This window comes from Siniperca chuatsi, linkage group LG18 (assembly GCF_020085105.1).
Source record: "Siniperca chuatsi isolate FFG_IHB_CAS linkage group LG18, ASM2008510v1, whole genome shotgun sequence".
NCBI lineage: Eukaryota > Metazoa > Chordata > Actinopteri > Centrarchiformes > Sinipercidae > Siniperca > Siniperca chuatsi.
This window is the reverse complement of record NC_058059.1, coordinates 10539518-10552945: the sequence shown is the minus strand read 5'-3', so window position 1 is coordinate 10552945 and position 13428 is coordinate 10539518. Positions and strand designations below refer to the sequence as shown.

At 39.7% G+C, this 13428-nt stretch overlaps 2 protein-coding genes across 11 annotated transcripts in view; both read left to right on the top strand.

Moving 5' to 3' along the window:
* Positions 1-11653, top strand: part of LOC122865342 (nucleus accumbens-associated protein 2) — a 29995-nt gene extending 18342 nt beyond the window's left edge. For all 4 annotated transcript variants that reach the window (XM_044173629.1, XM_044173632.1, XM_044173633.1 and 1 more), the window contains exons 2-7: positions 633-814; positions 930-1682; positions 3329-3505; positions 4967-5072; positions 5304-5401; positions 5498-11653. In XM_044173629.1, the coding sequence (XP_044029564.1) occupies positions 703-814; positions 930-1682; positions 3329-3505; positions 4967-5072; positions 5304-5401; positions 5498-6030 (1779 nt within the window). In that variant the 5' untranslated portion in view covers positions 633-702 and the 3' untranslated portion in view covers positions 6031-11653. The remainder of the gene's footprint in view (positions 1-632; positions 815-929; positions 1683-3328; positions 3506-4966; positions 5073-5303; positions 5402-5497) is intronic.
* Positions 11654-12995: 1342 nt separating this feature from the next.
* The window catches only part of nup214 (nucleoporin 214), a 35515-nt gene continuing 35082 nt past the window's right edge, over positions 12996-13428 (top strand). For 3 of the 7 annotated variants that reach the window (XM_044173058.1, XM_044173062.1, XM_044173059.1), the window contains exon 1: positions 12997-13205. In XM_044173058.1, coding sequence (XP_044028993.1) covers positions 13164-13205 — 42 coding nt within the window. In that variant the 5' untranslated portion in view covers positions 12997-13163. Of the gene's footprint in view, positions 13206-13428 lie in introns of all 7 variants that reach the window. The other 4 variants (XM_044173063.1, XM_044173057.1, XM_044173060.1 and 1 more) reach the window with 3 other exon arrangements.

Sequence of the window (13428 nt, the reverse complement as noted above, 5' to 3'; positions counted from 1 at the left end):
TTTTCTAGCCAGAGTTTAGAAAGAGGACAAATGCTGACAAAGGTGTAGAGTCAGCAAAATAAAGGAGTATCTCCAAACTATGACAAGAAAAACTGGTTGTATTTGGTGTGGTTTCCTCGCTGAGAAAAGTTGTTAAGGCTGACTTACAGGTCATCATAGTCCATGCTGCAGGAAAATTGTTGTTGATGAATTAAGTGCAATACATGGAATGAGTCCAAGGTTCTTGGAATTTTAGTCATGTAAAACAACATAGCCTTAAGGTATTTCACAACGTTCTCATGTACAGCAGGCACGGCATTGTATTCACTTTTTTTTTTCATTTTGGGTGGACTGACTTGACTCCTCCTTCCGCTCTACTGCCTCTACTCTCTCACCCACTATCTCAGCATATCCATCTCTCTTTCACACACCTCTCACTTCTCCCTCAACTGTATTCATTTTCTCACTTCATCTCAACTCTATTTTCATTCTTGCTCTTTGCTTCCTTTAAGAGTCTCTCAATTTTCCCTTCTCACCTCTCTACCTCCCTCTGTCATGTCTTTTCATCTTTCACGCATTATCTGTTCACTCCTTCTTTATCACTGTATTTTTGTCCCCAACGCATTCTCCATACCTTTTTTTTTTTTTTACAGATGCCTCTCTCAGTGGCAGAGTCTGCAGTAAAAATCTGAAACCCCATCTTCCTTTTCTTCTGCGGCCAACATGTCCCAGCAGCTCCATGTGGAGATCCCGAACTTTGGAGCCACAGTTCTGGGCTCCCTCAATGAGCAGCGCCTGCTGGGACACTACTGCGATGTATCCATACTGGTCAAAGGTTGGTTAGTAGGAAATCTGGAGGCTTTATTTTAATTACAGTACTTTGAAATGTTACTAGATCATTATCAATATTCTCAACTTTTTTTCTGTTCTCTGTTATTTCTATCAACCAGGTCAGGCTTTCAAAGCCCACCGGGCCGTTTTGGCTGCCAGCAGCCTCTACTTTCGTGACCTCTTCAGCAGCTCCACAAAGACCCAGTTTGAGTTGCCCTCCTCAGTCACACCTGCTTGCTTTGAGCAGATTCTCACTTTCTGCTATACAGGGAAGCTAACAATGGCAGCTAGTGAACAGCTGGTGGTCATGTACACAGCTGGCTACCTCCAAATTCAGCATATAGTTGAAAGAGGCATGGACCTAATGTTCAAGGCGAACTCGCCTCACTGTGACTCGCAAACTGCAGGGTCCTTAGAGGAAACAGGATCTGAGCCGCAGAGTCCTTGTAATAACAGTAACAGCCTAGCGGTGGCTGCCCTTTTGGGAACCCCGGGCTGGTCTCCATCCCTACTCATGCCGCAACGTAAGATTAAACTAGAAGGGGGTGACCCAACACCCCTGACAATACCCTCGACACAAAGCAAGATTTCGTCTTCGGAGTTGGGTAGTCGGCTGGCGAGGGCCAGTTCACTGTTCTACACAACCGCTGGTGGGACCCACATCCCTGGTATACCTCCTTACCACCTTCAAGGGGCCGGTGGGGGTGGAGCAGGAGTTGAAAGGTCCAGTCCTGGAGCTTCCAGCCTGCCAACCACTGACAGTCCTACATCGTACCAGAATGAGGATGAAGAGTTTGAAGAAGAGTCCTATGATGGGATCACAGAGGATGCCTACAGTCATCTCTATGGACGTTCAGCTAACCCCTACGGGAGTGAGTATTATGTTATATAGATGCTTTTATGAGATCTTTGTGAAGTGCAGTGCAGTGTTTAGGTGTAACACCATTGGTGTATTTGGTGGAGAGCACTCGTCAATGAAGCTTCGTTCTGACATGTTTTTCATCCTTAAAAACTTCTAAAAATACAGGATGACCTCAGTTAAAATCAAAAACTAATGTTACATTTTTTATCTCACAACAAACTTACAACTTTTATAGTATTTATTTCTTAACTCCAGTAAATTAAAGTAGTTTAAAGGAAAAACTGGTCCAATGAGCAAATGCTAACAAGACAATCAATGGCAAATCCTGCATCAGTTTTATCTTTCTAGTCATGTAAGATGACTGAAAGTGAATTACTTTGTCCAGTTGCCCTTGGCTCAGATGGAGGATTGATTTGATATCAGACCAATCTAAAAGTAAAACTCAGCATGACTTGTAGAAATATATAACCATAAATGCAGGGTTTTGAGAACATAGTTGCTCCTTGTTCAGACTTGGTGTGTATTGTGCAAATGAATTTCATCCCAGTTACATTATTTAATCTTTCATAAATCATGTACTCTGAGCATCTTGAAAAAGCAGGATGTTGTGCCTCCAGTGTGTGTGTGTGGGTTCTCTCAGCATAAAGATAGCTTTATGGAGTTATGATTGGCATGCATCGTGACCAACAACACACTCTTTATCACAGCTACAACAGCTGGTCTGTACTGCTTTTTATTGTGGTTTTCTACCACACTTTGCCTACACATGCAGGCATAGATTCATTTGTGTTTGAATTCACACCTAAACTCACAGACCGGATACCAATGGACACTCTCAAACTCTCTCACACACACACACACACACACACACACACACACACACACACACACACACACTTTCCATCATTCTTAGCATCCTGCAGCTCAAAGGCATCACACAGGTTTGTCAAATTCTAGAGTTTCAGATATTTATGAAATCCACTCTATCTGCAATCAGTCAGAGCACCCCAGGGTGACATTGTGGGATATTTGAGAACCATGCACGTCTTTCCTGTGTGTGTGTGTGTGTGTGTGTGTGTGTGTGTGTGTGTGTGTGTGTGTGTGTGTGTGTTGGTATAAGTGTGAATACACATGCAAATGCATGAATCCACACTTTTCTGTATACACTATGTGCATGTGTGGGGCAATTAATGGATTAATTTCTCCTCTTCTCTATGTGTGTGGGTGTGTGTGTGTGTGTTTGCATGTGTGTGCACAGAAGGTGTGTGCGTGTACATACACTCACAAGTCATCTCAGAGGTTAGGGGAAACAATTTTGTGAGTAAGAACCTAACACCCAGCTTTGGATCTGTCTCCCTCCAAAACTCAAGTTGCTGATGCAGCATCGTGACTTATCTGGGATACATCTGCAATGCTCTAAAACATTTATGAAACACAACAAACTTATATGAGGTTACACCAAACTGCTTTACTAATTAAATTTTGTAGCTGCGACTTACAGAGGGTATGGATGAGAGCATAGCTTTTTTTTTGTAGTTTATAGTCTGATAAATGTATGGATGCATACACATTTATCTGTTTCTTTTTTGCTGGGTAACACAAACCCTCTTTTCTAAAGCTTTCTGAACCCTTTCTGTTCTTGCTTACTTTCATCAGTCCAGGACAAGCCAGAGATGGCAGCCGTGCCCTTGGCCTTGGAAAGCCGCAACTGTGTGCTGATCCGCAGGGACCTGGTGGCGCTCCCTGCAAGCCTCATCAGCCAGATAGGGTACCGCTGCCACCCTAAGCTCTACTCTGAGGGGGACCCTGGGGAGAAGCTGGAATTGGTAGCTGGTAGGAATGCACGTTCAAACACATGAATCCACTCACACACTTTTACTTGCTCACATTTTATCACATGCACACATGCAGAGGATAACTTGCATGCAGTGAGTTTGGAAAGTATTCATACCTCCACCCTTTTGCACATTTTGATAATTTAAAATTCAATAGTTGGTAAAATTAAATTTAACCGACTTCTCTTAGAGCTGGCCATACGGCCAAAATGAGTAACTGGGCAAAGAAGCCATTGATTGGGGAGGTTACCCACAACCCAGTAACTCTTACTCAACCTATGTATGACCCATATGAAACTGCTGTCAGAGGTTAATCTCTGGTCATCACCATTTACAGTGACTTGAGTCTACAACTCTAGTTCTAGCGTATATTAGTGTTACCATGTAATTAAGACATTTTGGTTAAATTATGATTAGACGTCAATAACATTCAATTGAAGTCTCGTCCCTAATGACAACACTGTTCAGTAGCTCTGACCCACGTTCAAACTGATTCTGATGGACTGGCATAGTGGTTTTGACCCACGTCACTGTGTTGACCTGAAAGGGACAGAACAAAGCTGCAGTTTCTCTGCAGAGATTGAAGACCGTGACAGAAGGACAACCATCTCTGCAGTACTCATCAATCAGGCCTTTATGGTAGAGTGACTAGACAGAAGTCACTCTGGAGTAGAAAGCATATGACAGCCTGTCGGGAGTTTGCCAAATGGCCCTTACAGGGCTCTGAGAGCATGAGGGAAAAGATTTTTTTGGTATGATGAGACAAAAACTGAGCTCTTTGGTCTGACTGCCAGATATCGCTCTTGGCAGTCAAACCAGAGACTTTCAAAGAGACCAGGTACTGCTCAACATGTACCTAATGTAATTCCTACAATGGAGCATGGTAAAAAGTTTAATCAATTTAGTATTGAATCTTTTCAGACAAAGAAATGGCGTCTTCCCAGTGCACTTTACAGACAGGCACAGCTGAACACGATGACACATGCAGATGCAAGTTGTAGTCAGTAATCAATCAAAAAACGTACTGGTACAAGAGTTGAAAGTTACCACATGCTCAGATTCAATCAGATTGTAATAAAAACAGAATGGAACACAATGGAAATGTGTAATTCAGTTCTGTACTCTGCATGTAAAATACAGAATACAATACATGAATGTGAAAGAGATGGTTTTGAAAAGAACGCAAAAAAAAGGAATTTAATAGTGGTCTGTTTTTATATCCTTCAACTTTGATTCCTCTTCCGATTTCAGATTCTACTTTGGACAGCTGAAGCTTTGTTGAACTCCACTAAAGATCTCTGTGAACATAAAATTCAAATGTAGCAAAAGAATAAAAGATGAACTGGTAATTGAGCCACAGAGAGAAAGGACAAACCCTTAATGTCTTCAAAGACAGGAAATGGATTGTAATATGAGCAGTTTTCTCAGCAAATCCTCTTTTTTTTTTATACTACTCCAGGTACACAGGTGTTCATGACTCGAGGCCAGCTGATGAATTGTCATCTATGTGCTGGTATCAAACACAAAGTCTTGCTTCGCCGTCTGCTAGCCACGTTCTTTGATAGGTGAGTATAAAGACATGCACAATTAAGCAGAACAGTTTGTATTAGTGTTTAAGGGCCTACTGTAAGATTTGACTCCAACACTATCGCTGTTGTCACAAACCAACTTTCACACTCCATCTGTGGCCATGTTGTGCAATGCGGTTAATTGTGTGTGTGTGTGTTCCTATGTTTTTCTACTGTATGTGTCTGTTGCTGACTCTGCCCCCTGGTGTTGACTCTGTATCCCTGCAGAAACACTTTAGCCAATAGTTGTGGGACAGGTATCCGTTCTTCTACCAGTGACCCCAGTCGGAAACCCCTGGACAGCAGGGTCCTCAATGCTGTCAAACGTAGGTTTTAATGTCCATATCATCTAATATATATGATGGAGTTTTAAAAGAGCACAATTTGTCTTCATTGAGTTTGTTGTTTTCTCTCTTTAACAGTTTACTGTCAAAATTTCAACCCTAACTTCAAGGAAAGTGAAATGAATGTGATTGCTGCTGACATGTGCACAAATGCGAGGCGTGTCCGCAAGCGATGGTTGCCCAAGATCAAGTCTATGCTGCCTGATGGCATGGAGGTGTACCGTGCAGGAATGGGCATGGGTGCTGCTGTGGGTCTGGGCCTGGCGCTAGGTGCCTCTCAACCAGGGGTACCCCTCCCCTTCGAGCCTGACTTCAAGACCATAGAGCAAAGGTTGTATCCAGATCGCAAGGACCCTCTCAGGACTCACCCACCGCTGACAGAGGGCAGCCCTGGGTCTGGGGCAGCTGGAGCAGAGGCTGAAGGTGAAGGTGAAGGAGTACTCCAGGAGGAACAGGAGGAAGATGAGGATGAAGCAGGGTTAGAGGGTGTAGACGGATCATTGGGGGCGCCAAGTTTGATCCCAGGAGCTGAGGCAGGCAACTGTGATGACACGCCGCCTGAGAAGGAAGTGGAAAGTTTTGGACAAGGTCTGAGGGTGAACGGACAGTGAATGTCCCTTGGGCTGCCTCTCACATTGTGAAATCAGTTTAACACCGCATTTTCTTTTGCTTGCTCTCTTACTCTAACATCTCGTCCACCACTCTTTCTTCTCCTCTGTGCTTCCTCAACAGGAATTATTCAGCACTAAAAGCGGAGCTCGTAGGTCTTACTATACAGGAATTTGTCACACATGCATGCGGACACGTGTATACGCATACTTACTGATAGTGGAAGGAGAACACTGATAATAGCAGTAGACACAGGCATGGCATTAGCACATTAAGAAAATCAACCCTTTCTGCTCCACCCTTTTTCTTCGTATATTCTGTATTTACTCAGTATTTCGGCACCTGCAGCAATATAAGGCCTGATAGCAGAACAAATGGCTGTAATGATTCATCATTTCAGTGCAATACAAAAGCAACAGCTGCTTTGCTGGCAGTTTATGGAGTGTGGTATAATGGTTTGTAAAATGATTCCGTTTTCTTGGAAAGCTGCATCTTAAAATAACCCGTGTAACCTTGGGAAAAGCGGATCAGAGAAACATAGCTCTCTTAAAAAGCAGCTTATTTTGTAGTGTTTGACCACTTTATATCATATTGTTGTATGATAAATATGTATGACTATATAACAAAGATTGTATTATAGTTAAACATCAAGTACTGTATTACTACCATTAAACAGAAGAATTTTCTTTTTTGTTTAAACAGCACATAATTTTCTATGATAAAGATGAGAAGAAGTTTTTTTGCAAAAGCTGAAGACTTTTCCACAATCTAACAAATAATCCATCACATGGAGTTAGTTTTTCATGCATATTTGCCCGTGACATATTGGATTAGATGTCAATGTGATGCCTGTGTCTGCTCCAGACTGCCCCTCCCAACCACACATACACACATATATGCACAAACACACATACACACACACACATGTGATACTAGCCTTTAATATCTGCATCAATGCATTAAAAATACACTGTCCAAAAAATTTAACAATGCTTTTTGACTTTGAAAAATCCTTTTAAATTACATCATTCTGTCTTGGAGATACAGAGAGAGACATGAACAAGAACATGCACTAAAATCCAAGCTTGCATGCATGAATACAAACAATGGATAAAGAGAATTATTGAAAACAACAACAAAGCCACAAACCTGCATCTAAATAAGAAAACAGCTACTGTTGCCTTGAGATATGCCATAAATACGCAAAAGGACTTTGTATCCATTTCTCACTGGCATCTGACCTCAGTCTGACGCATGTTAGAACTGACCTGGTTGCGACCCAGGATTGATTGGATTTTCTTTTTTAACTACGGAGCGTGCTGTCACCACGGGTAGAGGAGACTGAATATATGGAGTAGTAAGAAAGAGGAAGTGCACTACACTGAGTGGTAGAAGGAAAAAATGCCAGAGAGCACTGTTTCACCTCGATGTGGTGGTGTGATCGGCACCAAGACTACATAGTCCTGCTTCCATCCTGTTTTTTTTTTTCCCTGGGGGGGGTTGGGGGGTAAATTATTGAATAAAACTTATAAGAGCAATTTCTGCTGGCTTATTGCATTTGCACTCAAAAAATGGTTAAAGGGCGGGAAACTAAGGAGTTTGGCAAAAATGTGACTGTACTAAGGACTGAAAAAAAGATGATAACTGTTTCTATATTTTGGAAGGAGGCAATGTCAAACAGGGACTTAAACCTGTATTTGCCTGTATTTGTCTTTTTTTTTTATATCTGTTTTCATGCTTTCTGCCAGGCATAGGGACACAGTCCAGCAGCCTTCCTTTTTGTTTTGTTTTGTGCATTGAGTTTAAGAGATACACTGCTGTATGTTTTGTGTTTTCTGGGTTTTCCTGATCAGTGTCAAAGCACATTTAATCACAAGATCAGACCAAGAAATTTAGTTGATGAATGAACCCCAAAGTTATTTTAAGCCACCAACATTTTTGAAAGCATAGCTACTTATGAAGTGTTTGAAAATAATATTAATCAGAGTTTTTTCCACTGCAGAAATCAATTGTAAAAGCTAACAACCAAGCAAAACAAATGCAGTATATGGCCCTGATATATTTGATCTGCTTGTTTATGCTTCAGTGCTGTGTCACTTGAAAAGTTGGGCCCTATTATTATTTTCTGTGTTCTACGTATCTTGTTTCGGATTCTTTAGGGGGAGCTTTAAGATGGCCCTGCACAAGACACACAGGGTTATAATTGCACTAGGTAATAACAATGACGTTTACAGTATCTTTTTTTCTTTCTTTTGGAAGAAATGTGATCTGCCATAGATAAAACAGGGCCGAGATGATGAATGAATGTAAACTGTAGCACTGCTTTGGCGAGGGGTCCAAGCCTTGATTGAATACGGTCAAATACTCAATCTCTTTTTTATATGAGTCACTTTTTCCTCAATTGTATACTCTTAAAAATGGGCCATAATATAACATGAATTTGACTGTGAGGCTGGGTGATGTTCTAACCTAAAGCTTTAGTGATTTTGTGATTTTTAAATTGATGTGAACAGGTCTTCCAACATGGTAAACACCAGGGAGCGTTTCCCTAATAATACAGAAAACTGAGCGAAGTTCGAGCATAGGCTTTTATTACTCTATTGTTTATTCTATTTTTATTTCAACAAGCTCCTCATTTTTTAAGTCTTTTGACAGTTATGTATGTCTCTAATGTTGAAATGACACATATGTGTCCTGAAACTTTCTGTATAGATATACTTCAAGATTTAGCAAATAATTTCTTTATCTCGTTTTTAATTTATTAAGCTTCACTTCCTAAAGTTGCTCTTGTAAAAAACAAATAAAGATATTCAGTTGTTTATTGGAGCCACTACTGTAATTCCTGGACTTTTGAGAGGATCAACGGCACTTCTGATGTTGTCAGCCAAGGTAACAGTCTTCCCAAAATGCATACATACTGTATGTAATTTTGGAATCAAACTAAATTCAGTTATTACTTTAGATTACAAAATAGCTTGCAACTTAATCAGCCTGCCGCCCAAAAAATTTAAACCTGTGTACTCCACTGTTAAACTGTGCAATATGTATAACATACAATTTGATTCTGTTTTTGTCTCTTTGTATTTTCATGCACAATAAATCTATGCTTTTGGTTTTAGTAAGATCTATTTTCAAACAGGCAGAATTTTGCATGGCCACTACTTTAACTTAGACGAATTTGATATGAACTCCGATTAAAACAAAGCGGTAAATAATATGGGGTGGGAAACATTGATATACTCCACTGTAGTGCTAAAGAGGTGTGGAGCAGTGCCTTAGACTGTGTCTGTGGGTGTGGATGCTGTGATGTGAACCTCTATGTTCAGAGATGAAAAAGACAAAGTACCTGTAGGGGTATAATGCAGACACTGACTGATTTCATTCCTTTATTTAAGTTATAATAATAATAATATTAAACTTTATTTGTATAGCACCTTTCATACAAGAAATGCAGCTCAAAGTGCTTTACAACAGAGAAAATACATGCACCGAGTGCTTCACTTAAAAAACAACAGAATTAACATAAAACCAGGAATAGAATGCCATAGTTAATGTAAAATAAAGTAAAAATAAGATGAGAATAAAATACAGGCATCTTCACAGTTATAATTCTACTAAAATTGGCCTCCAAGAACCTTTGCTCTGTATAATTAGTGTAATATTTAGTCACTCATTTTTTTACTTTATGTTTGCCATCATCTCATTCTTTAAGGAGAAAGTATGCACCAGCCCATTTAAGTTGAACTCATTAAAACAGATTTACTGCACTTAGATGCATTCAACAGCTAATCAGCAACAACCTGGATCCCCTGGACTGACATCCTCACATTGTTTATACGATTGACAGACCAAGTATATAAAAAACATGTGATATCTATTCAAACCTGTTCATTCCCTTGTTCACATTTAAAGATAAGGTTTTTTAATAGTCTTCCTCACAAAACAATCACACATGCATAAATAATATTTTACATGTGTTTCCCCTGATGCATTCACCTTTCAGCTTGTTCACTGTTTTAAGAAAAACTTTTCTTGCTTCTCTTCTGCTTAGGGTCTTTTTTTTTTTCTTGTGCAGAGTGAATGATGTTGCACTATAAACTGAGAAATCCTCAGAGAATGTCATGGCTAACCCTTGGGAGGCTGAGCTCTATTTGAGGTGGCTGAAAGAAAAAGTCCTGTAAAATGTATGTAATGTTGTGTGCTTTACATATTCTTTTTTTATTTCAAGAAATGTGTCTTTTGCAATATCTGCCATTCACCTGGATGATCACTGAAAATGACAAAATAAGAGATAGGATGGGATTGTTGGTGGAAAAGAACCTATTTTCACAAACATTTCTTTGCAAAACACTTGTTACTTACTTTCTGAAACCTTACATAGTGCTCTGTTCATCCCCCATTACTGTCAAACTATTGGACACAGTAGTTTTTGTTCCATTGAGTGGTTTATCCTGAAAACAATACATTTATATGCAAAGAGACACTTGTATCATAAAATGCATGCCATTCAGACACTCACTCTAACCCAATGAAACCTCTGATCTTTATGCACCATGTATTTTATGCTGAATAACTGTTGTCACTGTAAGCAAGCAAAGACTGTGGAGTCTTGCAATGAGTAGGGTTGCATTTTTATCACGCACCCTGGCCTTTTATTGAATGTTTGTGTAAAGTTTAATCTATTATAATATTGGCAGAGAAGTAGTGATAAAGAGTGGACTACATAGACTAACTACCCAGTTGAGTGTGTGTTTGAACCTTCATCTCAACTCAGAAAAAATGCACTAAAAGTTTGTATGTGTGTGTATGTGTCTTTGAACATAATGCCAGCACTTTAGAACTACTTAGACAAGTGAAAGAAATGAGAAAAACGTCAAGAGGGGCCGAGGGTTTGGCGACGGAGGAGAAAACGCAACTTTTAAAGCCATGTGTTCAGAGCGCTGACAATCAGAATAGGGATGAGACCCAAAGTGCATTATGGGAGATCTGACATGATTTGCTGTGCTCTTGCTGTTTGCTTTGTCTCTCTCCAGCTTGCTTTGGTCTGTGCTAGCTTACTTTCCAGAGTGGAGAGACATGGTGATAACTCCAGCCTCCTTGGTTATAAGTGTGTGTCTCTGCAACAAGGACTGACGGATATTTGACTGATACCTTGGTGCTTTGTGAACAGAGCTGTCCCATGTTGACATGGACCATATCTGTAATGCTCTGGTAAACTTGGTCCTAAGTCTGGGCTTATTGGTAACTTCTCATTGGACAACAACAGTCCATACGACAAAAGAGGATCTTATCATGCAACCCTACACTTTGATCATGGTAAAATCCTTCACTATCAACAGGGCTTTGGACCAGGCAAACTGGGATGGGACAATTTCAGTGTTGATACTGCTTTATGTTTCAAATGAAAAATGTTAAAATGTTTATGCGCCTTCTGACTCAAGCATCAATAATATATACAACAGAAATGCAAGTTGCCACTTTTGATGTTGCATAAGAATCTACCTTTCATTCCCATCATGGTATTTGCCATCACCAGTTTCAGTTGTGTAGTCCAAGAGTACCTGATTTCTTTAAATGCAATACAGAAAAATCTGCTTTCTAATAAAAGTCCTTACTTCACCATAACTGCCCTCCCTCTTTTGTCTCTGCTTGTATGCCATGAAGTTATTTCTACTAAGATAGCTGTGTTTCCAGAGCAGAGTGGCTACCTTCAGGGGTTTGTCCCGTGCTGACCCCCAAATACCTGTTACACAAGAGGATCCCATTTGAAAAACTTTCACTCAGTGGAACCTTGTTTGAGAATGTTTTTGCAAATTGTGATGTATTGTTGAAATGCTTAACTGTCCATAATACAGGCAAGAAGGTGCCAATATAGGGAAAGTAAAATAATCATTGCAATTGTATAGTGAAATACTTTTTAATTATATAGCATTTTGCTGAAGGATTCACTGGAATTCCCCCAAAGACAATCGGAGCGTTCAGTATATTGCGATTGGGACCAGACAGACAGCAGACAGACAGCATGTGTCAGCAAGTTGTATTTCATGCAGAAACTGTAGATTTAACAGATCTCAAACTTGTAATTCCATAACTTGCAAAAAAAAAAATAATAATAATTCTGGGAGTATGAAAACCTTTGGGAAGAAGCATGGAAAATTGAGATTTCTAAGTTTATGTTAGAAAGTCTTTTTACAGAAATATAGAAAACAAATAAACACATAGGCAACTGTGTTATTCTTTCATTAATGGTCTCTTCAAAGTAGCCTAATACAAATGTTAAAGGTTAAAAAAAGTTTTGAAATCATACCACACCTATAGTGATACCTTAGAATTATTATAAACTCAATTATTTTTTTAATGAGCACATAAAATATAAAAGGACATTGTCACTAAGCAGGGCAATCACACCTCATCTTGACAAAATTTTGTAAATCATTCTTAACATTTGCAAAGCCACAATAAGAATTCAGAAACATTTTACAGAAGATATAAAGATTGTCAACTTCTTAGAGATATTAATTTAATTAACTTACTGAGACCTTTTATCAAACAATATAGGCCTTCTTTTTAAGAACTTTTTAAAATGTATTTTATTGATATCAGCAATGAGGGAAGCAGCCATGTTTTGCTCATTTAGGTTATGAGACCTATGTGCTGTCACTCTATTTGTTAAATGCTATAAAACTGACAGTTTAACTGCAACGTCCCCTGTCGTGTTATTATTAGACTGACTTTAATCCCATCCCAGCAGATCGGAGAAGTGGAGCAATACCTTGGTGATTGTGTTTTTTTTGGGGGGGGGGATTGGTAAATTGTATTTCTTCATAAATCTGCCTCATAAATCAGTTTTGTTTGTTTGTAACCCTCGGTTATTCAAAAATCTGCCAGATGTTGTGCCCATTTTGTAAATGAGGTTTAGTGTATGAGCTCAGTGTTGTGGGATCAGGGTGCTCTGGTATCTATTTGTCATCCTACGTAGCTATGACGTTTTTTCCACTGCAAAACCGCGCGTCCTGTGTTCAGCTGTACTGACAGACTAATGTGGCTCAGCAGACATTGGTGTCAGATACAGACTAGGAAGGAATAAAAGGAAACAACAGATCGGCTGGAAAAGCAATAGTTTCTGTCCTTCAAAATGAGTGACGACACAGACTCCCCTCCTGAGAGGGAAATGAAGGTATGCTCTGTTATCCACAAGTTGTGTTGACAGGTTAGCACTTGTAAGCTAATGTTTGCTAGCACTGTGTTAGGTCATCATCAGTGGTTCTGGCTAGCTTAGCTGGTTAGCTAGCTGGTCGGGTTTAGGTTTTCTGTTTAGTTAACACTAACCCAAACGCATTTACAGAACCATATTAATAACCTGAACACAATTAATATTTGGAGACTTGGGTAACAGGTTA